Genomic DNA, 25,397 nt, shown 5'->3' with positions numbered 1-25,397 from the left:
AATTTGGAAAAAAAAATAGTATTCTTCCCTTATGTATACTCCAGCTATTCATATATCATATGTGTATATGCACAAGTACAATACACAAACCTATTTTTTAAAAATCCCTGGGGAGTTAAAAATAGAAGTAAAAACCTAGAGCTTTTATTTGTAAAGGCATGTCTACAATATCACCAGATGCATTTAAATAGAAAATTAAGCTCTTAGAAATTCTGGACAGCTGCAAGATTTTTTTCTTTCTGAAGACCAAATTTAAAATAGCTGAAAATGTTGCTCTTAATCTCTCTCAGAGATTCACATTTTGCCTTGCACTGACACAACACAAATTTATAAGTTGAGGATTTTAATGATAAAACAACTATGAAGCCTTGAATAGAAATTATTAAATGAGTATTTTTATTTTAGTATTTATTTTATAAACTGTTATTTCAACTTCAATATTATACATATGTTGGTAGAAATGTAGAAAGAAAAATTATACAGGCCAAATTTACATATGCATATAAAGTGTTTATTTCCTAAGTAAATGCTGTAGTTTGAAATCAGCTGCTAAATATACTCAGATCTAATTAAATAAATAATACGTTTATCTAATATCTTAAGCTTTACTTTTTTTTTTAAAGAATTCAGTAGACTGCAGCTTATTAAATCCAAATCTCTAATGATATTTTAATTCTTTAGATTTTTGTGAAAAGTAGCACTTGAGATTAGAAAAATGTATGCCAAGTTATTATGATAGGATCTTTGAAGTAAGAGAATATGGTTGATGAGGCACTTAGTCATCCATTTTCTGACTGGAGAGGCATTCCTCTTTTTTTTTTTTTTAAACCCTTGTACTTCGGTGTATTTATCTCATAGGTGGAAGATTGGTAAGGGTGGGCAATGGGGGTCAAGTGACTTGCCCAGGGTCACACAGCTGGGAAGTGGCTGAGGCCGGGTTTGAACCTAGGACCTCCTGTCTCTAGGCCTGACTCTCACTCCACTGAGCTACCCAGCTGCCCCCTTGGAGAGGCATTCCTTAAGGTATTCAAGCAAAGTTTTTTGAAAGAACAGACTTAGTTGTTTGTTTTTTCAGTATTATATTAGCTAGATAACTTCAAGCTAATCATGATCTTTTTTTCTTTATAAAATCAAAACTGCTAGTGGTTCTAAGTTACGTTGAAGGGTTTAAGGTCATGATATGATCATTTGAAATATAAGTTATCACTGCATTTGGGATAAGAAAGCACTAATATCCAGCCTTCCGTTTTCTACATTCTCATCTGTATTTTGCAAAACCCTGGGGTTCTACAAAACAATCTGAGGTATTCCTTAAAGAAAAAATTAACAGCAAACACAATAGTTTTATCTGCTTTTATGTTTGTATGGGTTTCCTACAATATGTATATTTAGCCAGTCAGAGAACTCTTGGAAAATAGTTGAAATTCATCACAAGTTCAAAACATTTCATTGTTTACCTATAATAAACTGTTATTGAATGCATCCTGTAATGTGGGATGAATAGTCCTTTCATCTTAGTTATATCATAACAGAGTTCATGTAAAATCTTAATTTATAGTCATAATATATTTCAGCAACTGTTATGGACAATTTACTAAACCTCTTGCTGCCTTTATGACTTTGGGCAAGTCAATTAACCTAAATGAATAAAAAAAAACAATTATTAAGGACATGCTATGTGCTAGGTACTAGATTTGCTAAGCCGGAGGGACACAAAGAAACAGCCACTTCCTTCTAGGAGCTCACATTCTTTTTTTTTTTTTCCCTATGGTTACATGATTTATGTTCTTACTTTCCCCTTCATCCCCCCCAACCCCCCTTCCCCATAACCACCCCGCATTTCCACTGGTTTTAACACGTGCCATTGATCAAGACCTATAAGACCTATTTCCATATTATTGATAGTTGCATTGGTGTGGTTATTTCAAGTCTACATCCCCAATCATGTCCGCATCAACCCCTGCGTTCAAGCAATTGTTTTTCTTATATGTTTCCTCTTCTGCAACATATACCATAATTTGTTCAGCCATTCCCCAATTGAAGGGCATCCCCTTGTTTTCTAGCTTTTTGCCACCACAAAAAGCACAGCTATAAATATTTTTGTACAAGTCTTTTTATCTATGATCTCTTTGGGGTACAAATCCAGCAATGGTATGGCTGGATCAAAGGGCAGTCTTTTAGAACTCTTTGGGCATAGTTCCAAATTGTCATCCAAAATGGTTGGATCAGTTCACAACTCCACCAGCAATGCATTAATGTCCCAATTTTGCCACATCCCCTTCAACATTTATTACTCTCCCCTGCTATCATTTTAGCCAATCTGCTAGGTCTGAGGTGATACCTCAGAGTTGTTTTGATTTGCATTTCTCTAATTATTAGGGATTTAGAACACTTTCTCATGTGCTTATTGATAGTTTTGATTTCTTTATCTGAAAATTTCCTATACTTGTCCTTTGCCCATTTATCAATTGGGGAATGGCTTGATTTTTTTATACAATCCATTTAGCTGGGAGCTCACAATCTAATGAGAGGAGATAACACATACAGGGTAATGGTGACTGGGATGGGATGTTTTGATCCAGAAAGTAAGAAGGATTAGTGAGTAGAGTCAAAAGGTATGTCCCTTCTAGGAGTGATACTTTTTTAAACTTACTCTTTAATTTAAAATTTTACAGGGCAAGAGTTAGAAAATGTTTGGTGATACATAGATGTGTATGGCTTGGTATGAAGATTTCCAGAGTACAATGTAGTGAATTTAGGATTTGTGAAGTGTCATCAGTCAGGAACATAAGCCTTCCTGTTTCCCATCTTTGAAATGAGGACAGTGGTTACTAGTAAACTAGGTAACTAGTTAGCACAGTGGATACAGTGCCAAGTCTGTAGTTGGGATGAGCTAGGTTCAAATCTGGCCATAGACACTTCCTAGCTTTGCGACCCTGGGCAAGTTTCTTAACCCCAATTTGCCTGTCCCTTAGCTGCTTTCTTCTGCATTGGAGCTAAAAAGTAGTATTGGTTCTAAAACAGAAAGTAAGGTGTTTTGTTTGTTTGATTTTTAATGAAAGAGAGAGAATGAAGAAAGAAAATGTGGATTAGATGAAGAAACAGAAGCAATAATACTCAAGGTGCATAGATGATGATAAAAAATGATGGCAAGAAGGTAAAATTACTCAACTCTTGTTCCTTTTATTTTCTCATCCATGGAAAATAATCATGGAAAAAAAGTCCAAAAATGACCAATAAAGAGTTGAAAACCAAGAGAAGGATGAAGATAGTAAGAAAGCATCTAGCAGCCTTTGATCAGTTTAGGGATGCAACCCAGATAATCATATCAGGGTACCTGGTAAATGTGATTTTTATGGCATTGTGGATGATCTTTTAAAGATATGAAAAACAAGAGAAGGGCTGAAAGATTAGAAAAGGCTCAAGGGTTCAACTGGTGAAGAATATTATCTGAAAATTATAGGTCAGTGAGCTTGACTTTGATTTTTGGCACTCAGAATTAGTTTTCAAATGATAGCTTATGAATACTTTGAGATACCATATGCAAAACACTTTGAAAACCTAAAAGTACTATGTAAATTCCACCTATTTAATTTATTTTTATGTAGAAAGTGAAATGGTGATAAAGAGTCAGAGTGAATTTTACTCAAAAACTGATTGTACCAGATTAACCTAATTTTCCTTTTTTAACATTTGGCATGAGGGACAAGGCATAGGATTCCAGAGTAGAAAATAGGGTAAAGTTGAACTGATTAATCAAAGGGTCAAAATTAGGGAAGGGAAGAGAGTATAAGTGCATCTGTGATGGTATATGAAATAACTGAGGGGTGTAGAGAATGGAAATTGTGGTGAAGACTGAGAAGAGGGTTAGGGAAAGATAGAATGATAAAACTGATCATTTATTGTGTTTCATCAGACATTTCAAAATAGGAATTTGTTATAAGTAGCATAGCTTTATTTTTTTTTTTTTGCACTGACAGTGCATACTTATGAACAGTGAAATAATCAAAAGCCAAACAGCCTAAGGATAGGAGAGGATTGAAGAGCAAGAATAAGCCACTAATTTTGTAATTAACACTCTGGTAATCAGGGATATTTTAGGATTAAAGTAAAAATTTTCTTTTATCAGGTAAGAGTTTAGTTATGTTTATGTAGTTGTGGACTTTATTTAAGCTATTTCATTTTCATATTTTTTCACTTATAGACATGGAGAGTTTTTTAATGAGACTTTGATGGTCCAACAAAGGATGCTCTAATGGATGACAGAGAAACTCCTATAAATGACCTACCGTTAGAAGCACAAGATGGATGTCATACAGATGACACAATGGAAAGTACAAGACTTCCCCTGCCTTCTGTATCAGATGAAAATGAAAATCAGCTTGATGGGAATGGGTGTGAAGGTGTGACCAGCAGTGACAATGAGATGGGAAAACATGAAAAATTTGAACAGGACAATCTCAACAATAATGAAAGCTGCAGCAGTTGTGATAACTCTGTTACCCCAAGCTGTGAAGCAACAGCAAGTGATAGCTCTGAAAAAATCCACTCTGAAGGCCCCACAGATGAAAAGTCTGTCACAGGAAAGGAGAAAAAAGGTCTTGGGGAAAAAAATTCAAGAAACAAAAAAGGAATTACAAAGTCAACACCAGGTACTTCAAACAAAATCCTTTTTAAAAATTGCATTGTCTTCTTTGTGCAAGCTCCTTCAAAATACTTCTTCCATTTTCTCCTTGGTGTGTTGCTTGATCTCTGAGTTGTCATCTTGTATTCAATGTGATCTTTAACCAGCTAACCTCCTTGTTCTTACTAACATATGGTTCCATCTTCTATAGGTTATTACATAAAATTTATACTTACATTGTAGAATCTTGAAATTGGAAGGAGCTATAGAAGTAGCTTAAACCTACCCCTTACTCTGAGATATGAATGAGTCTTCCACAATAACTTCCCTAAAGCCTCAAAACATTGTCATTGATGGGACCTACTACCTCTTTCTTTTTCTTTCCTTTTTTTTGATAGCTCAAATTAGGTAGCTCATTCTGTTGTTGGTGGCTTGTTTTTTGTTGTGGTTTTTTTTTTTTTTTTACAGCCCACTTTTTTGAGACTTTCTATATTGAGCTAAAATTGACTTCTCTAGTCTAAAATATCACTTGTTCCTTCAACTATTTCTCATATCACATGTCTTTTAAGTTTTCTCATTGCCCTGGAAAACTTCTTGGAGAAGCTCCAGCTTAAAATGTCCTTCTTAAATTTCACTTGCCATCCGTAGGAGAAAATTAGTGTATTTAACCTAGTACTTAGGACTCCTGATATGGGTTAGTGAACTTTTATAGATGATAGATAATTAGATACCTTTCATTGTAATTTATTTCCTTCATAGACCTATGTATTTGATTTTACTATCATTATTCTGACATTCCTAAGCTTCACCAGATTCACAGAGCAAGCCATGACACAAAAAAGATTAAGATCCCCTCTCCTAGTAGATGTCTATAATACCATTTTCCTTTAAAACAGACATCATATTAACTTTCAGCTTCTTCTTTCTGTTAATTTATAAGGTGTTACTTAACAGCTGTTCCTTTAAGTTCTCACATTCTTTGCTCTATTTATGTCCCTAAAGAAAATAATATCCCAGGATTAAAGGTATTTTTTCAAACTTCATAGTAGCTTTAGAATAGAGGTTCTTTAACTGTGACCCATAGAACTCTCAGAGATCCATGTATACTTTTCAGAGGTTCTCTGAACTCAGAAGGAAAAAATATTAACATCTTTATTTTCACTGACCCCTAATTGAAATTGAGCATTTCTTCCATTTATCAATGCAGGTAGCTAACATTCTGAAAAGAGGTCCCTAAGTTTCACCAGACTGCTACATCAGTCTGTAACAGAAAAGCTTACTTTCCTTCTTTTTAAATTATTTATTGATTTATCAACATTAAATGAGGGATACAAACTATTCACAGTTCACAATGAACTGTTCATATCTGGACTCTTAAGGGAGTGCTCTTATAGATTTGTCCTCCCTACCGTAGGTTATGTACATAGGTTCCCTGAATCTGAACAGCATTATTAATTAGTCATTTTTAATGGGGTTTTTGGGTTGTTTCTATCTTAACCACATAATAAAACAATATCAAACTCACTTTGAATTGCATTTCAAATGTCCAGTTTGTATTTCATTTTTACATTGGCTGGCTAAATTGAGTACACAGCTCATTTGGAGCTATTTGGCCTTAAGTGAAATGTATTGTTTATAGTTCACTAATGGAAGGTGTAATATGCAGAAATGAGTAGCCATTTTTCCTGGGGGTGCAAGTTGGCAGTTGCCACTTTGGAACACAGAACCTGGCAGAGCACCCATGGAGTGTGCCAAGGTGACAGTTAAGGACAGGGTATAAAAAGGGGTCCACAAACCCTGGGAGCTGCACTTCTTTCTCTCATCTGGAGGGTTAGAGAGGAAGGCAGTTTTGGGCCCAGGGTGGTTTGGGAGTTTCTAATTAGGCAGGTAGGGACTAATTTCATTGTTAGCCAATATTCAATACTTTGGCATGACAACAGCTTTGCTTTACTAGCTAGTGAGAAGCACTACAACCAAGAATAGCAGCTTATCAGCCTCTGGGCTCAGCTGCAAAGCAACAGAGTTGGGATCTGCCATCAAGGCTTTCTCATACTCTGCACCTAGGGAAGATCAACCAGTGTTTCAAGATTTATTTAATATCTACTTAGGCAAGATCTTTAGGGTTACCTTTCACCCACCTCCCTACTCCTTACCTACCCTCTGTTTGGTTACAAATAAACCCTGTTTAACCCTAAAACCTAAAGGATCTTGGAGCCATTGCTTACCTTACCAAAAAGCATCTGCTCATTAGCGGTCAGATCCAGATAAAACTTTAGTTGGACTAGCCTTTCCAAGCCAGTTTATTCATCATCAGTTTAAGGTTTCAAGAAGTCTCTATCTGCTTCCTGGAAACATTTCTAACTGCCTGCCTGGATTGGTTCCAAGCCCCTGGGCTGTGGCAGAGAATCTTGGCCTTAAAGGAGACCTAACCCTGCTGATGTGGGAGCTTATCTAACTCACAGCTGTGGTTTGGGACTCCCTCCCTATTCATATTCCATCATCAGCATCTGCCTAAAGCCCCCTTGGCTGCTCATAACAGTTCCTCATTACAGAGGCTAAATCTAGGATTCTTTTCCTGGGTTGTGAAGTGCCCTGTGGAGAAAGCAACCTAACAGTATAAGATTAGGAATGTATGGTAGGGACTCTGGTACATCTTAGGCTGAGATTTTTAGCTTCCGTTTTCTAAGGCCCTCGCTGATGGATTTAGCTTAAGCCTGTGATGAAATGAGAAGAATTGTTAACTGCTTATTTTCTCTTCCTGTCACTGACTAATTAGAAATTTGTTCAATTTATTCTAGTACTTCAGTTATATTTGATTTCATCAGCTTAGGTTCTTCCCCCTTATCAGTACTACTCCTCTCTGACTTAATTTGTTTTCATGAGTAGCTGTTACCAAAAACTTTCACTGATTAGATGGTGAGACACCTACTTCTCCAACCAGAGCTAAGCTGAGATTGGCAGTACCTGCTACAGCTTAGGCTGTCCTCTGTAAAAATAAAAGATGACTGTAAAACTAATATTGGGCAATAAATTGATTATTGATTATAAACTGCTTTGATACTCTGCTGTGCTTGTAAAGAGTCTTCAGTTTATATCAGTGAAGTTACACTAAACCTTCTTGATCTGATTAACCTAAATTTTTACTATTCTAAATAAACTAACACTATTATCCTTATCATTCTTAATTTCACCTCCAAATTATAAAAATAACAAAGGCTAGCTGGTTGAGTCTCAGGAAGGACCAAGTTGGGACTCTGAGCCTTAACAGACTCAGAGTCCAAACCAAGATCAGGGTTTTTTTTTTGGTCTTCTCAGAGTTAAAACAATCTCTAAAACAGTACTAGAGAGTCAGTAGTGTTTCCCAAGTCGGAAAAAGAAAACACTAAGCTCCTTCAGGTCTTTCCCTCCTTTCCTTCTACCTCAGATAGTGAAAGATCAAGAGGCAAAGATGTTACCTCCTCTAAGCTCTCAGAGAGAGTCCCTATGAGTGACTGCCTACTGCCAGAGACTAAACTGAGTAACTGTCACAGAAAAAAAAAATTAGACTTGAAACTGACTCTTTCTCAGCTCTGTTTGAAATTCTTTCTCAAGTCAACTTCTCTACTTCTTATCTCCAAACTAATAGAGCAAGACTTATGTTCTAAAATCATCCTTATACCTTTCACAGCCTTAAAGAGCCCTAATATCACTTCAGTATCATGATAGGCTCTTAGAGAAGGACTTTACTATCAGTAATTTAGGGGTTAAAAAATCTTTGGTTTTCACCAGTTTACCCCATTAATTTGTTAATGTAATAAACACTTTGTAAATTGTTCATTGGTAAAGATTTTTAAACTTTTAACTTTAACCCATATTTTGAAGTAATATGGTGAAAGAGAATACTGTACTTGGAGCTAGCAAAATCAGGGTTTGACTCAGGCCCCAAATATTTTCTAGCATATGTCTATAGATGTCATTTTAACTATCTGAGCCTAAGTTTTCCTTATCTGTAAAACAGGGATATAAAAATAACACCTCCCTCATCAGTTTGTTATGAGAAACAAATAAAATAATTTTTGTAGATGCTTTCCAAACTTTAAAGTGCTCTGTAAATGCATGCTGCTATTTATAAGTTTTCTTCTCATCATTTTTGAGGGGGCTAAGATGAACTTGAATTAGTCACTCTTGGATATTTAAAGTTCTATAGCCCATTGTTCAGGTGGATTAAATAACTGAATTTATTGTTAGTAGTGCTAATAGTGTTTAAATTAACCTTCTGTAGAATTACTAAAAATACATTCAGGACTACTTTACTCTCAGACAGAATGACAAGGACATGCATTTTTCATATTGTTCCCACTTTGTCTTAATATCTCTAGCTGGATATCTGTATTTTGAAAGTTTTTCATTTCATGTAATTTTGAGCTGAGTACTTAATATCATTATATTGAGCAACAGGGTAGTAGTGTTACTAGGACACTATACTTAAAGTTCACATCCTACCCATAGATACTTACTAAGTAACTGTGTATATCTCTGGGCAAATTACTGAATTCTTTATGCTTCAGTTTCTTTACCTTTAAAATGAGATAGTTGGATTCTGTTCTTAAGATGGGCAACTGTTCTATAATAATGCTTCATTTCTATTGAAGCTTCTTTGCTGATTTCCAAAGATATTTTGTAATTCATATTATAGAAATTTGCTGTGTAATGCATAATTCTAGCCACTTTGGTAAATTTCTACAGACTACAGTGATATGTTGCAAAATCTGCAGTAATCAAGAATTCCCAGCTCCTTAGGGATAATCTTTCTATAATTTCTGGTGGTGAAAGCCCGATTCTATATTACTATCATAAAAACAGCTTTCTATAAACACATCTGCATGATTCATGCTTTTGCTTCATAGTTCTTGGTTGACATGTGCATTGAATTAATGCAAATGTTGTCTATGTAACACATTTTGAATCCGTGTTTGAATCCTAACCATTTCATAGGTTATGTCTAGACATAAACCACATTGGATTGTTTGACATATCCTGTGGTATAGAATTATTGTTATCCTTTACTTTTGCTTTGTAAAATGAAGTGCTTGTTCCAAAATATTTCTGTGACTTTTCAAATTTTTATGTGATCTGAACACATCAACTATATTAAAAGCAACTCCAAGGCATCTACAGAAAATTATAAATGTTTATTTTCTGTAGATGCCTTGGAGTTGCTTTTAACATTGTATGGTATAAATTTTTAAAAACCTTCTAGATTCTATATCCATTTTACTATGTAAAAAGTAAGTATATGTTAAAGCTGGCATGGTAGATGTTTTAATTACTCTAACCTGTTCTTATTAAGCTTTGACCTTGGGTGCCAGTTAGTCTTTAAGTATATCCATCCTTAGCTTTTTCCTTGATACCTTTGCTCAGTGTATAGGGCTGCTGAGGACCATTTGGGGTAATTGGGATCTTAGCAGCTAGGGACAGGGTAAAGAATAGTGGACATTCTAACATTCCTATACTAACATTACTGGCCGTTCTTATTTGCAACATTCTTATAGATAAATTGATCTGACTTATTTAATTTTAGTTTAAGAACTTAAATTTCCTTTCTTAAATCTTCAATTATTTCATTTGTCCCTTCTTCTTGTTTGTCTTTATTAACTTGGTACACGTAAGAAGCTACTCTCCTCAACTTGTCTATTTCCATTTAATCCCAGTCTGGACACTGACTTCTAAAATAATTACACACTACAGGGCAGGTGTTTCTAACAAATTGCCTCCTTGATTGACTTATGCCCCTTTCTTTGCATATGTCCAATCCAATCTAACTTTCCCCTAGGTCTATCTATCTAGGAAAGGAAAACGTGTTTCCCCAACTTCCTGTTTCACGCTCTCGAATTTTGTCCATGTACCTGGTCTTTTGGAACAGTGTTTCATTATTTGGATTACTGCCTGTCTTGCCCTGACCAATTGTTGATATCTGTAATCTGAATTAATATTCCAATTTGGCTTAGATAATGGCCAATCAGAGATGCTGTCATTTTCATTGGTCTCAGCAATAATTTTCTGTTTTTCCCATTTTGTAAGCAATTCATCTAAAAGAATATCAAGATCATTGTAGTTGGGATTAAATTGTTCAATTATTTTTTGGAACATCTTTATAACTGCTCTTGGTTCCTCCTCAAAAAATGGAGTTTCCTTTTTAAAACTATCTATGTCACTTTGAGTAAAGCTTTTGTGCTGTTTAACATTGTTATAGGAAAATTGTAGAATAGGATTTATTATAGTTAGTGAAAAAGTAGACCAGGCACAAGCTGGCAGAGCTGAACATTCCAAACCTAGAATGCTGCCAGGTACCTATTCTAGGTACCTATTCTAGGTAGAATAGAATACTCATTATACCTAGAATCGGTAGAGGCTACCCAGCCTCTACCTCTCTCTAATGGCAGTTGGCTTTTGGGAAGTTGGAGTTTAGCAACTGATTGAAGAGCCTGTGGATTTTGGGTTATCGCTGTGCATTGGGAGGTATCTACAAGATCATCTAGACAGTCCAAGAAATTCAGGTTGAGATTAAAGTGTTATCTTGTATGGTGGACATACAGATATATATCTTTCTCCTTGACTTCCCCAGTGGATTTACTTGGCTGTTTACCTGGAGTTTCCCGAGACCAGATCCATTTTGAACCAACCTGTGGACTGCTCCGTGAGATTCCCATTAACCCTTGCCTTAAAAGCCCTGTCTAAGCTGGCTGCTTATAGATAGTGTTAGAGAAACCATTTTCCCTATCCAACATTCTTTGGCAGTTACCCATAGACATTAATGACAGTTGAGCCTCTTACCTCCCGTTCCTACCCTTGTTAACTATAAAAAAAAAACTTTTTTTTAAATATGCTTCCTTGACTTCTTCCCAGACTACAAGAACCCACTGTTAAGTTAAACTGTCTCCCTGGCTGTGTTTGGTTTCTGTTATTTATTATTTCCCCAGCTAAGTGTGACAATTCGTTACCTTTCTCAGGTCAGCTGAGGGCCTGGTTTACCCCAGCTAAACTGGTGTTTCCCCTTCTAATCTCCTACCTATTCCCTTATTCCCCAGTTACTTATTTCAACACTAACTAATTCATGGTCAGGGGTCATCATTGGAATCTCTCTCAAAGGGAAAAAAGTGCCCACACTCTTCTCTAGTTTGGCTGTTTATTTCTCTAATTTAGTTGTGCCCTCTTATTTATCAGTACTATTTTTCTCTGTCTCATATTTCTGTATTATAGACTCCAGGTAATTCACTTTCATGGTTAATTCGTTAAATCTTATTTGCTATAGTTTTAATTCTTTAAATTGGTTTAAGATGTAGAGGAGTACTATTTTTACTAGTAACAATAACCGTATTACTCCCACTAGTAATAGTATATAGCTCAAAAAATCCAATAATGTAATGGTAAGCAGTCCCATCACACAGTTAGGGAATGCTTATTCCCTTAATATAAGAAGGAATAGTCAAGTAAAAAAATTTGGGTACAGCTCCCAGGTACATGGTGTTGTAAAACCACATTGCTCCCTGAAGCCAATGCTTATAAAAGCAGGCTTCTAGGCTGTGGCTGTGGTTAGCTGGCTCTTTAATGTCCTCTAGGATGACAGTGAAAGAAAAAAAAATTTACCTTTTTAAAAGAACTGACTATATCTGTTATGGATACTAGTATCAATTCTTTAAGTTCTGTCTCCATTTCGCACACCAAGAATGTTAATGTAATTTGTCTACAAGACAAATAAGAATGGCCAGGAATGTTAAGATAGGGATGTTGGGGGGTTGGAGGGGAGGAATTATATGGTATCTTTTACTGCTAGAAATAGATTGGGCAGATGCCTTAATAGCTTGTGGCTACTGAAGCTCCTTGTAACTGGTTTGGGCCTACGGCAAGGATAACTGCTAGAGACAGATGTAAAAAAATCTCTATTTAATAAATACTGGAAAAGGTTTGAGGAAAGGTAAGGAAAGGTAACAAAGGTTAAGGATTAGGATTGATTCCCTAGTCTTAAAAGGGATCTAAGCTTTTGCCCACTCCCTTCTAGTTCACAAGAACTTGCTTCTTGCTTGAGGAACTTGAGCCTCCTTATTCTCCTTAAACTACTACTAATTCCCAGGGTCTATACTAAATATCCTATACTAAATAGTATCTTTACTTTACTGCCTCCTTGTATTTCTTCAGATCACTCCTTCAACTCCCAGTACTTTCTCGACCTAGTCAGGCTAGTTCAGGCTTCTGGGCCTTGGTAGGCCTCAAAGGCTGTTCCCACTCTGCAGTCACACAGAAAGGAAAAAACTGTCTCTCTTTCAGCTTTTTAAATCAGTTCAGTTAATCATTCTTTCTGCCGATTGCCAACCCTTCCAGGCCTAGCTAGGCTTTTTGGCCTAAGCAGGCCTCAAAATGACTTAACCCTCTCAGCAGCCACACAAAGGGAAAACAGTCTCTTTCTCTTTCTGTTGATTTCCCCCACAAACTTATTCTAGAAGCTAACCTGTTCTCCTCCTTCACCTGCCATGGGTTTTTTTAGTGTTCCAGGAAACAGAAACACCAGCATTCCTCCTAGGGAAAACATTTCCAGGAGATCATTGGCAGTTGGAAAACCAACTGACTCAGGCTACCCAGAGTTCCAACAGGAACCCTTCCCAAGATTCTGGCCTTAAAGAAACCGTACCTACTATTCTTTACCCTGTCCTTAACTGCTAAGATCCCAGTTACCCCAAGTGGTCCTCATTAGCCTTATGGCTTAATCAATCCTAATAGTATCTTGCCTGTAGAAGATCTGGATATCTGTTAAGTTCATCTGTTGGCTCAATTTAACATCTAGTCAATCTTAAAACTTTGTCTCTATTTTTGCTTGGCAGGTTTTAATTTTAAAAATGGTAATGCTGATGACATTTTAATGTCATTTGAAAAAGTTTCCTCAAACAAAAATAGTTGTTTGGTGTTGTATTCAGATAGTTGTTTTCAGTGTATAAATTACTTATGGTATCATGACTTGAAAGACATACTCCTTTCAGTTCAGAAATAATGATAATGGGTTTGATACTAGACAAAATCATAATAGGCTTAAATCTCCTTCCTGGAAAATTCCATGTTTTTTATTAATTGTTCTTGACAGAATAGTATTGGAGGCATGCTTTTTTTTTTTTAAACCCTTACTTTCCATCTTAGAATCAATACTGTGTATTGGTTCCAAGGCAGAAGAGTGGTATGTGCCAGGCAGTGGGGGTTAAGTGATTTGCCCAGGATCACACAGCTAGGAAGAGTCTGAGGACAGATTTGAACCCAGGATCTCCCATCTCTAGCCTTGGCTCTCAATTCATTAAACCATCTATCTACCTGCCCCCCAGGTAGTATTTTTTAATTAAATAATAGTTCTCCATGTTAACAACAAATACAGTAGTGTTCCCAGATTACTTGAGCATATTTAATATATTTACAATATATGAAGAAACCATGATTGTGGAACTGAGTCAAATAATTTGTAATTAATTAGAAACTATAAATATTATGATGCTTTTGAGTGGATTGTTCAGTGATTACTGAATCAATAATAAATTGCTTTTATATCACTTGGCAATTTTTGCCCAATCTTTTTTTGCTCTTTAGCCAATATATCATTTTCTTGCATGCTTATATATAGATTTTTTTAAAAAAATCTTTACTGGGGCAGCTGGGTAGCTCAGTGGATTGAGAGCCAGGCCTAGAGACAGGAGGTCCTAGGTTCAAATCCGGCCTCAGACACTTCCCAGCTGTGTGACCCTGGGCAAGTCACTTGACCCCCATTGACTACCCTTACCAATCTTCCACCTATAAGTCAATACACAGAAGTTAACGGTTTAAAATTTAAAAAAAAAAAAAAATCTTTACTTTTTCTCTTAGAATTGATACCAAGTGTCAGTTCCAAAGCAGAAGAGTGACTAGGGCTAGGCAATTGAGGTTAAATGACTTGCCCAAGGTTACAGTCAGGAATTATGCTTGAGCCAGATTTAAACCAGGATCTTTGTCTCCAGGCCTGGCTCTCTATCCACTGAGCCCCCTAGCTGCTCTGAACTTATAGATTATTAAAAATCTTTGTACAGATTTACAAAGCATTGTACTTTGTATAATGTTCACAAGCAACTGATTGGCCTGTATTTGGAAGGGTCGTGTGTGTTTTCACCTTTTGGTAGATATACGATATAATAGGATCAGGTTGCATGGGAGAAGAAGTCAGTAAAGTGTTGTGCTAGTAATTTATGTTCCTCTCTGAAGCATTTGAGGCAGTAATTGTAGATCTTCTCAGACTCTGCAGATTTCAGTTTTACAGAGAAACTAAAGTTTTGATTATCTCCCTTGACATAGATGCCCTTTTGTTCATTATATTAATGGTGGATAGGCTTTCTTTTTCTCATTTGATCTAATTTTTTGTTGTTATTTTTTAACTTATTGACTCTCCTCTGATTTCTTTGCTCCTCAGGCTTCTGTGGTAAACTGTTTTACATTGAATTGTGTCTTTTGTGCTGCTGGAACTCCATGTTTCTATGTAGCGTTTTGTAGACCTTCAATAGTTTTTCTAACCCAGTTTTTCATGGTGATCTTTCATGTCTGACTTGAGTCATGTTTCTTGATATTTCCAGTTTTCTTTCTATGGTTCTTATCATGTATATAGGTCCTGACATGTTTTTACATTTCCTGTCAACAATTGCAAGAAAATAAATGGAGTTGTGATCATTGTAGCAAATGCCAACTTTTTCGTATTACTGTTTTGACATAATTGATTTGTTTTTTGGGAACATGTCATCAAACTCAAAAAAGGGTTTTCAAAATTCTGGCATGTTTGCCTTTTCAAAGTCATTTGAGGGCATCATTATTGTTTTTGTCATATATTTCTTCATTAAATATTATTTCCAGAGTTTGTTTTAAGTAAATATGTTCAGTGACCTAAAGTTCTTAGACTTTTCTCTTGTTAGGTTTTTGTAAACCCTGTTAAATGCTAAGTTTAGGAATAAAGTGATTTATTGTAATTACCCTGAATTCATCAGCAATATATTATATGACTTAGAGCTGGGTACTGTTGACAAAAAGCATTATGAAACCTTTGTCTATAACTTTTCAGATCTCTTCCCAAATTTGTTATGATGTACCAGTGCATAATGAAAATATTCATACCTTGATTTCATTTCATGCATGCTTGTGATTTGCCTGCATTATTTTTGAGCACCATCTACACTTAAACAATTTTAGCAGGCAGAGTATTGGGATGGTATTTCTGATTTGTTTTGGGATAGCTTTGTGATAACAGAACATAATAGAGAGCCACTCGGCTTCTTTATCCTTGATGTTGTAATTCATCATCATGATGATTTTGAGTAGAGAAAGCAACTCTGCTATCCTATCTATTTCTTTGACTGTTAGGAGCAACGCAAATCACTGCTCAAGGTTCTAGACATTTACTGGTGGTATCACCATATTACAATTCATAACATTTCAGGGTTCTTGTTAGACCTTCACAGCCATCATAATAGTCTCATAGTGTGTGAAGTTGCCACTGTATGATGCCTTGGTTGACATTCACTAACCTTGATATTCCTACCATCTTTTAGTATAGATCCGTGATGGTGAATCTATAGCATGTATGCCAGAGGGGGCACTCAGAGCCCTCTCTGTGGTTATGCATGCTGTTACCCCAGCATAGAGTTTGCCAGAGATAGTTACTTGAAAGTTGGAGGGATGTGGGGCTGGGTTTCCCCCCTCCCTCTCTCCACACTGTGGAGGATATTTCTAACATCACCCACCCCTCTAAAAGGTTTGCCATCATTGGCATAGATAGTTGGCTGGATCTTGAGAATGTTATTGTGTCCATCTCGTTTTCATCTTTTTCCATGGAATTCAGTAGTAATGGAGCTGGAAAAAGTAATTTTCCTGCTGTTATTATTTTGTATTTAATGTATGGGTTATCACATAGATGAATTAAATAAGACCTGATTTCAGCTAAATATCACTTTTGAACCTGAATAAAAGTATTAGGCTATAAACTCTTCCTCCATAGGCTCACTAAAAGCATTTTCTATACACTTAAATTAACAACTAGGACATCAGATATGATATATAATTTACCTAATTCCCATATAATTTTAATATCTTCTTTTGTTGTGATTGGTGTAAAAGGGGAAAATGGGGGTTTGGGTTTGAATATTAATATTTAAAGGTGTGGTCACCAGAATTGAATAAATATCAATTCTAAAATGATTTTTAGTAATTTATTTATAAAATATAGGAGAGAGTGCAAGTAGAGAAATGAGAAGAGGGTAGTGTAAGAGTTCTAGCTTAAAGAACTAGATTTGTATTCAAGTCTGGGCTTTACTCCAGCAGGACTCTAGAGGACTAGCCAGAGAGCCTAAAAGTCAATTAACAAGGGTTTTAGCCACAAGGGCTCTTCCTAATCAAGTGCCCCTCCAGAGGCTAGTACCCCAAGGGAGGTTAAAGGACTCAGCCTTCTTCACTCACCACGTGTAGTTCTAAGGGAGAGATTTAAGAACAGTCTCACCAAGGTCTTCAGGTCTCAGGATCAGCAAGCTGCGTCTTCAACTCAACCTCCAGCTCCAGGAAACAAACAAGAACTGTTCACAGGAAGTTGTCACTCCCTTTTAAAAGTGCTTCTTTTTCGTCACTTCCTGTGCCTTCCTCTTAGTTTTTATGTCCACTCACAAAGCTTTGCTTAGGACTATCCAGGGGGCAGTCAGTCAATTCTGATTCATCACCCACTCTTTCACACATGGGTTACAGACTTCCCAACTTGTGAATTAAGTGGTGATGTTTTCAGCTTTGGTGATTAAATTTACATATGGGCAGGGTAGGTTTAATCTTATTATCACATTGGTTAGTAGTTTCCCATCATTTCTGACTCTTTGTGATGCCTTTTGTTCTTGTTTTTTATGCATCAAAGTTACATACAAGTGATTATGGACAATATTTCAGTCTGTGCTAATAGTCTAGTTTTATTTATAATTTGTTGATTGAATTCCCCAGAATATCTTGAGGTCTTTATAGTATGGAAAATTTATCAGCTGACCATCCATGAAAGATCATAAGGTAGAAATTGTATAATTTATATATGTATTAGGTATAAATTCTAGGCCCCAGACCATTTCTTCCTGGATAGTTGGTAGAAACTGTATTTTTATGATCTCCAGTGATTTGTTGCACTACTCTTGCTGTTTGTTTAGTAATTGATCAAAAATTGGGACTTCTTTCTTTTTTTTAACTTTACCTTCTTTTTCTTTATCCTTTACCCTTCCATCTTAGAATCAATACTTATGTATTGGTTCCAGGGGGCAGCTTGGTGGCTCAGCAGATTGAGAACCAGGCCTAGAGACGAGAGGTCCTAAGTTCAAATTTGGCCTCACACACTTCCTAACTGTGTGACCCTGGGCAAGTCACTTATCCCCCATTTCCTAGCCCTTACCACTCTTCTACCTTGGATCCTATACACAGTATTGACTCCAAGATGGAAGGTAAGGGTTTAAAAAAATTTAAAAACAAAAACAAAAAACTATGTATTGGTTCCGAAGCAGAAGTGTGGTATGGGTTAGGCAATGGGAGTTAAGTGACTTGCCTACTGTTACATAACTCTTGACTAAGTTTGAACTGAGGACCATGTGTCTCTGGGAATGATTCTATCCACTGCACAACCTAGGTATCTCTGAATTGGGACTTCTTAACAATACCCCTTTGTAATTTTTGGTAGCAGTTGCCTGTTCCTTAATTACCATCCTGTAAAAACCTTTAATTCCACAAACAAATCCTCATGATAGTCTTTTATTTGGTATTTCCATCAGTATACAATTGCCTGAATTCATAGATATATTGTCCATGGAAGGACCTTTGATTCTTTTTGTTGCAGTTTTAGATTTTTGCTATTTTGTAGGCTCTGTCTTCAGGTAAACTACTTTTAGTTATCTTTGTCAAATCCAATGTCATTTACCTATTGTCTACTATTACTATTGCTCGGTATAGTGATATCTACTTATTGCAAAAGTATTTCTAATGGTGCTTGATCTGTTAGTGGTGTGTACTTCCCAAATGTCCATTAATCCTCTCAAAGCTGTTAAGTGGGGGCAGCTTGGTAGCTCAGTGATTGATAACAAGACATAGAGACAAGAGGTCCTAGGTTCAAATCTGGTTTCAGACACTTTCTAGCTGTGTGACCTTGGGCAAGTCACTTAACTGCCATTTCCTAGCTCTTACCACCCTTCTGCCTTGGAACCAATACACAGTATTAATTCTAAGACAGAAGGTAAGAGGGTTTTTTTAAAAAAGCTTTTTATTAAGGAAATTTTCATATTTCCCTAGTTATCTTTGAATGGTGGTCCATATATTCCAGTAATATTTTGTGGTAGTTATTATTTTTGCTTTCTAAATAACTATAATTCCTTTTATTTCATTTAGAAGAATAAATTCCATTCAAAAAGGAATAGCCTTTGATTTTTTTCCAAATTCCCCAAAGGATAAGTTGATCTACATAAAAGAGTATTGATATCTGCATTTCTTTTATTCTACCTCCAAGGTTTAGAGGCTTTTTTTTTGTTTTGTTTTGTTTTGTTTTGTTTTTTGTATTGTCTTTTCATTCTGATTACCTAGAGTTTTAGGAATTGAAAAGCTATAGTTGCATGTCTGTAAAGGTATCAAGGATTCAAGATTTTGTTTTCCCATACTTCCCTAACTTTATTCCAGCTTCCAAAACTGTTATAACTAGAAGTTATTAAATTTATTTCACCCAAAAGAGTTGCTGTACCTGTAGACTTCCTGAGAAATTCAGGGTCTTAAAACAGAAATTTCAGTCACTTAAAACTTTTAGGTGAGGAAGATGTTGAATCAAAAAGGTTTTTCTCTTAAAATTAATCCCACTCACTGTGTGCCATAAAAAATGATGAGCAAGCTAAATTTTTAAAAAACTTGGAAAGAACTACATAAGATAATGAACAGCAAAATTAGAACTTTATACGTAGCTACAGATTTAATACTTGAAGAATAACTTGTGAATGTTACTTCCAAAGAATAAACTGAAAAACTGGAAACATGAAAGTTGTAATCTATGTATCTATCTCCCAGATGATGCCTCCTTTGATGTGAGGAGGTGAAGGAAGGACTGAAATACTTGTGAATAAATTCTGTTGACTAAAATAAATAAATTAAAATTTTAAAGTGGGAAAATTAAAAAAAAATTAATCCCACTTAAAATTGATGTCAGTTATTTTTATTTATTTTAACTTATAAAATCAAAACAATCTACAAAATAGTTTGCTGAAAATGTGTAATTAATGTTCTCTTGTTCTCAAGTAATTTTGTTGCTTAGTTGTTTCTCCGTTGTGTCTGACTCTTCATGATGCCTTTTGGAGTTTTCTTAGCAAAGATACTGGAGTGGTTTGCCATTTATTTCTCCAGTTCATTTTGCAGATGAGGAAAATGAGACAAGCAGGATCAAGTGATTTGCCCAGGATCAGGCATCTAGTGTCTGTAGCCATATTTGAGATCAGCAAGAGGAGTCTTCCTGACACAACACTCTATCCACTGCACCACTCAATTCCTTCTCTCAAGTAAACAGGGATTAATGAAAGAAACAAAAGACTAGTAGCTAAATATTAGAAAATCTTTTTAAAAGTTTCTCAAACAATTTAAGAGCAATATTTTGAGAATGATGTGGTATAGTCATTATTTATCTCTTAAACATCTTAAAGGTCAGCTTAAGCCCAGCAAGAAAAAAATTCTATTGCTCAGAAGAAGACCTGTCTCAAAATATTACTGAGACAAGAAAGCTGTAGGATCTCCATTATTTCAAATATGAAAAAAAAAAGTACATAACAGCTGTCTTCATCTTTTTATCATAGCTTAGGTCTTTAAAAGCAGGGAGAGATAGCTCCTGTAAGTGGATAGAACTGGACAATTGCAGATGATTTGAATAAAATTGATGGTGCAGTGATAGAGTTGTGCCTTGGAGTCAGAAAGATTAGAGTTCAAGTGTATCCTCAAACTCTTAGTAGCTGTATGACCATGGAAAAACCACTTAAGCTCCTACCTCCCAGAGTTGTAAGGATCAAATGAGATAATATAAATTGCTTAGCTCGATGCTTGGCACAGAGTAGGTACAATATAACTACTAGCTAATGCTATTAAGATAGAATTGAGAAAACTTGACTAGTGATTGCATATAGGAGATAAAGAAAAAATCAACTACTTGTTAGACCTGAAAATCTCCAGAAACTCATTCTTCAGTATGAAATCAACCCAGAAATTCACTTCCTCAAATCATTTCTCACCCTGGGTGCAAGACTTAATCATACCTAAACCTACTCACCCTAACTCCCTTTTCAGTTAGGGTTTGTTGTTGTTTTGATGTTTTGTCTTCTCCCACTAGATATTGAGTTCCTTAAGAGGAGGGATGTTCTTTTGCAATGATACAGTAGATAGAGTGCTTGGCTTAAAGATGTGGTAGGAAACCTATGGCATGTGTGTTGGAGGGGGCTGCTCCCTTCCCCCCTATCCACATGTACCTGAGGACATTTATCACATGATCTGCCCCTCTACCTAGAAACACAATGGGAATGCTTCCTTCCTGCCCTGTCTGGGATAAGGTGGGGGGGGGGGGCTCACATCCAGTATGAGGGTTGCAGTTTGGGCACACGGTCACTAAGGTCTCTAAAAAGTTCACCATCACTGGCATAGCATGAGAAAGACATCTTCCAGAGTTCATATCTGGCCTCAGACATTTATTATCTATGTGACCCTGGGCCAATCACTTTAAAAAGTTAAAAATTAACTGTTTGTGCCTCAGTTTCTTCATTTATCAAATGATCTAGAAAAGAAATGGCAAAATACTCCAGTATCTTTGACGAGATAAATCTCAAATTGGTTCACAATTTGAGTTGGATGTGACTGAAAATGATTGAACAACAAAATAGTAAGAAATGTTTATTGACTGAGAATAGGAAAGATAATGAAATCAATTTGAGATTCTTTTGGATCTTCCTGGTAGAAGTGACCATCAGACTATTGGTCATCTGACCCTCAGGAAAGATGTAAGAGTTTGAAGCCACAGAACTTAAAAGAAGAGGGAAAGTCCTAGGACAAAGCCCTGGGGGGCACATGAATGCTTAGAAGGTAAGAAGTAGGTAATGATCATTTGAAGAATTTGTGAAGCATTTGGATAAAGAAGAGAATCTAGTGAGAGAAGCATCTTCCAGGGAGAGGACCTTATCCAGAAACAGTGGTATTTTCAAAAGCTTCAGAGAGGTCAAAATTTATGAAGTCTGAGAAATGGCCATTAGATTTAGTAATTAATAAGTCATTAATAACCTTGAAGAGAACAGTTTCAGTTCAGTGACTGTGGGAAGCTTTATCGCAAAAGGTTAGAGCAGGGGTCAGCAACGTATGGCTCTTTCTGCAGGAACCATAAAGTCAATTTTTTTTCAGGCACTGTTACAGGAGCACACACTGTGAGCACTGTACAGCTCTCACGAAATTACATTTTAAAAAATGTGGCGTTTATGGCTCTCACGGCCAAAAAGGTTGCCAACCCCTGAGTTAGAGGAAGGAGGAGAAGCAATGAGTATATACCACTTTTCTAGTAATTTAACCATAAAGAAAAGAGTAGAGATAAGTAAATAGCTTAAGAGGATATTAGAGCCAAGCAAAAAAATTTTTAAGGGTTTCAGAAGGTATGTGCATATTCCAGGGGATAAAAAGAGGTAGAAAATCAGTCAAGTTAATAGCCATTTATTTATCCCTGGTTTGCTGTGTGCTGAGTGCTGGGGGTACCAAGAAAGGCAAAAATAGTCCTAGCCCTTGAAGAGTTCACATTCTAATGAGGGGAAACAACATGTAAACCACCATGTTTTAACAAAATATAGCTCTGTTTTTGTATCTGTTCGTATATTTACTTGATAAATTGGAGAACATCTCAGAGAGAAGCCTTTCTGACTAAAGGGAACCAGAAGGGCTTCTGCAGAAGGTTATATTTTAAACTGAGACTTCAAGGAAGCCAAGAAGCAAAAGTGAGAAGGGAGAGAAATCTAAGCACGATATTTGAAGTGACAAGCACCCAGAAGACTAGTCTTGACCAATGTCTCCTTATAATTACCTTGATTAGTAACTTGTGATATATTCCCACTGGATGTCATAAATTTAGGGCTAGAAGAAGCTTCTAGTCTTTGGGATAGGAGGATAAATTAAGAGAAGTGACTTTCCCAAAGTCACATAAGTCAAAGAGCAGGGATTTATTAAGTGCCTGCTATTTGCCAGGCACTATATGCTAAGGATACAGATACAGCAAATGAAATAAACAGCCAAATTCTGTAGTTATAGCCTTTCTACCTTTGAAGTGTTTTCCCTGAACATTTATCCCATTCTTGCTTTTATCTGAGTAGAACCAAAAGATAAACTGATAAGTTAACTGCTGGTTAAGTATTAACTGACTGAAGTAAGATGTTTTAAAACTCCCCCTTATTTCCCTTCCCCACCCTACCCCACCCCCAGCCAGGTATTTTAAGAGATAAGGATGTCTCCTAAAGATAGAATAGTAATGACTGGTTGGGAAAAGATTAGGAAAGGCCTCTAACAGGTTAAGATTTGAGCTAAGCCTTGAAAGAAACCAAGACTTCTAAAAAATATGGGGTAAAGGAGAGTATCTGATAGCTAGAATACGCATGGGAGATAGAATATAGAATGTTATATGCAAAGAACAGGTAGGTCAGTGTGCTTAGGTATGGATTTAAGACTAGAAACATAGAAAAGTAGGCAAGTTCTTGCAAAGAGCTTTACATACCAAACAAAAGAGTTTATATGTTCTCATAAAAGCATTAATAGCCACTTGAGTTTATTGAGTTGGGAAAGGGGTATGACTTGGTCAGATAAAAGCTTTTAGGAAAATCATAACCAAATGGATGATGAATTAGAGTGAAAAGAAATTTGAGTCAGACCAACTAATGAGAATAATTTTGTAATAATCTAGGTGAGATGTAATGAAGGAGCATACTAGATTAGTGGTTATATGAGTAGAGAAAAAGTAGACTTGGATGTTGGGAAGGCAGATATGCCACACTGGGCCACAGTTTGGATAGATTGGTTGAATGAGAGTTAGAACTTGAGTATGACACCCACGTTTTTAACCTGGGACCCAGTCTTTACTAGATTGTCATAAGAGTCCATGATATATCAAAGGTAAAAAACCTCTGCCTAAGACTAACATTTTAAAGTATCTGAAAAGTAATCTGCTCCGTATCTTTATTCTCCTGGCACCAATTTGAACTCTAGAAGGATGAAACTGGAGAAGCAAAGGAGCAAGACATATACTACGGTACAAATTACACATTAAAAATTTGGTTATTAAAATGCAGCTACTATGATGTATAGTGATTTTTTGAATGTATAAGAAGGAATATTTTCTTTTCTTTTTTTTCTTTTCTAAAATTCTTACCTTCTGTTTTAGAATCAATACTGTGTATTGGTTCCAAGTAAGGAAAGCAGTAAGGGCTTAGGCATTTGGGGTTGTGATGTGCCCAGAGTCACACAGCTAGGACATGTTTGATATCAGATTCGAACCAAGATTCTCCCAATCCTAGGGCGGGCTCTCAATCCACTGAGACACTTAGCTGCCCCTGAGAGGAAATATTTTGACAAAACTTCTGCGTACAGTTTGTTATAAAACATAGTTCAATGAAATGTTCATTGAGATATTAAGGCTTCCAGATTTTAGAAGTTCCCAATAAAAAGAACAACACTTAATAATTAAAGTTACCTAGCCTAAAAGAATAATATTACTTCATATTAATAATTAAGGTTATTTTTTACTTACCAGCATTAGCTCAGTGAATCCTGTGAAGTTATATTGTCAGTGTTGTAGAGTCTAGAAAAACATCACAGAAAATTTTTCAGATTAAAGAAGTCAATGTCTGAGCTTGAATTAGAATTCATCCCCTCCTCCTTGGAGTGGGATTAGCAGCAATTCCATTGGAAATTGTATCCCATGTTCATTTTCTTCTAGTATGTTGTCTCCACAGAGCATAGTCCAGGAAAAACCATTTTTGCCAACTATTTTTTTTTAAATTTTTTTAACATTTATTAATATTCATTTTTAACATGGTTACATGATTCATGCTCCACCTTTCCCCTTCAACCCCCCCCCCGCACCCCCCCACCCTTGGCCGATGCGCGTTTCCACTAGTTTTGTCATGTGTCCTTGAACAAGACCAATTTCCAAATTGTTGGTAGTTGCATTGGTGTGGTAGTTTCGAGTCTACACCCTCAGTCATGTCCACCCCGACCCATGCGTTCAAGCAGTTGTTTTTCTTATATGTTTCCTCTCCTGCAGTCCTTCCTCTGAATGTGGGTAGCGTCTTTACCATAAATCCCTCAGAATTGTCCTGGGTCATTGCATTGCTGCTGGTACAGAAGTCCATTACATTCAATTTTACCACAGTATATCAGTCTCTGTGTATAGAGTTCTTCTGGCTCTGCTCCTTTCACTCTGCATCAGTTCCCAGAGGTCTCTCCAGTTCGCCTGGAACTTCTCCAGTTTATTATTCCTTTTAGCACAATAGTATTCCATCACCCGCATATACCACAGTTTGTTCAGCCATTCCCCAATTGAAGGACATTCCCTCCTTTTCCAATTTGTTGCCACCACAAAAAGCGCAGCTATGAATATTTTCGTACAAGTCTGTTTATCTATGATCTCTTTGGGGTACAAACCCAACAATGGTATGGCTGGATCAAAGGGCAGGCAGTCTTTTATAGCCCTTTG

At 36.3% G+C, this 25,397-nt stretch overlaps 1 protein-coding gene across 1 annotated transcript in view; it reads left to right on the top strand.

The window, feature by feature from the left end:
* The window catches only part of CNST (consortin, connexin sorting protein), a 116,295-nt gene that overhangs the window by 34,350 nt on the left and 56,548 nt on the right, over nucleotides 1-25,397 (top strand). Inside the window, exon 2 of the mRNA XM_044676413.1 lies at nucleotides 4,205-4,652. Coding sequence (XP_044532348.1) covers nucleotides 4,256-4,652 — 397 coding nt within the window. The 5' untranslated portion in view covers nucleotides 4,205-4,255. The remainder of the gene's footprint in view (nucleotides 1-4,204; nucleotides 4,653-25,397) is intronic.

Source organism: Gracilinanus agilis, chromosome 4 (genome assembly GCF_016433145.1).
Source record: "Gracilinanus agilis isolate LMUSP501 chromosome 4, AgileGrace, whole genome shotgun sequence".
NCBI lineage: Eukaryota > Metazoa > Chordata > Mammalia > Didelphimorphia > Didelphidae > Gracilinanus > Gracilinanus agilis.
The sequence above is the reverse complement of the archived record's forward strand: the minus strand, read 5'-3'. Positions and strand labels throughout refer to the sequence as shown.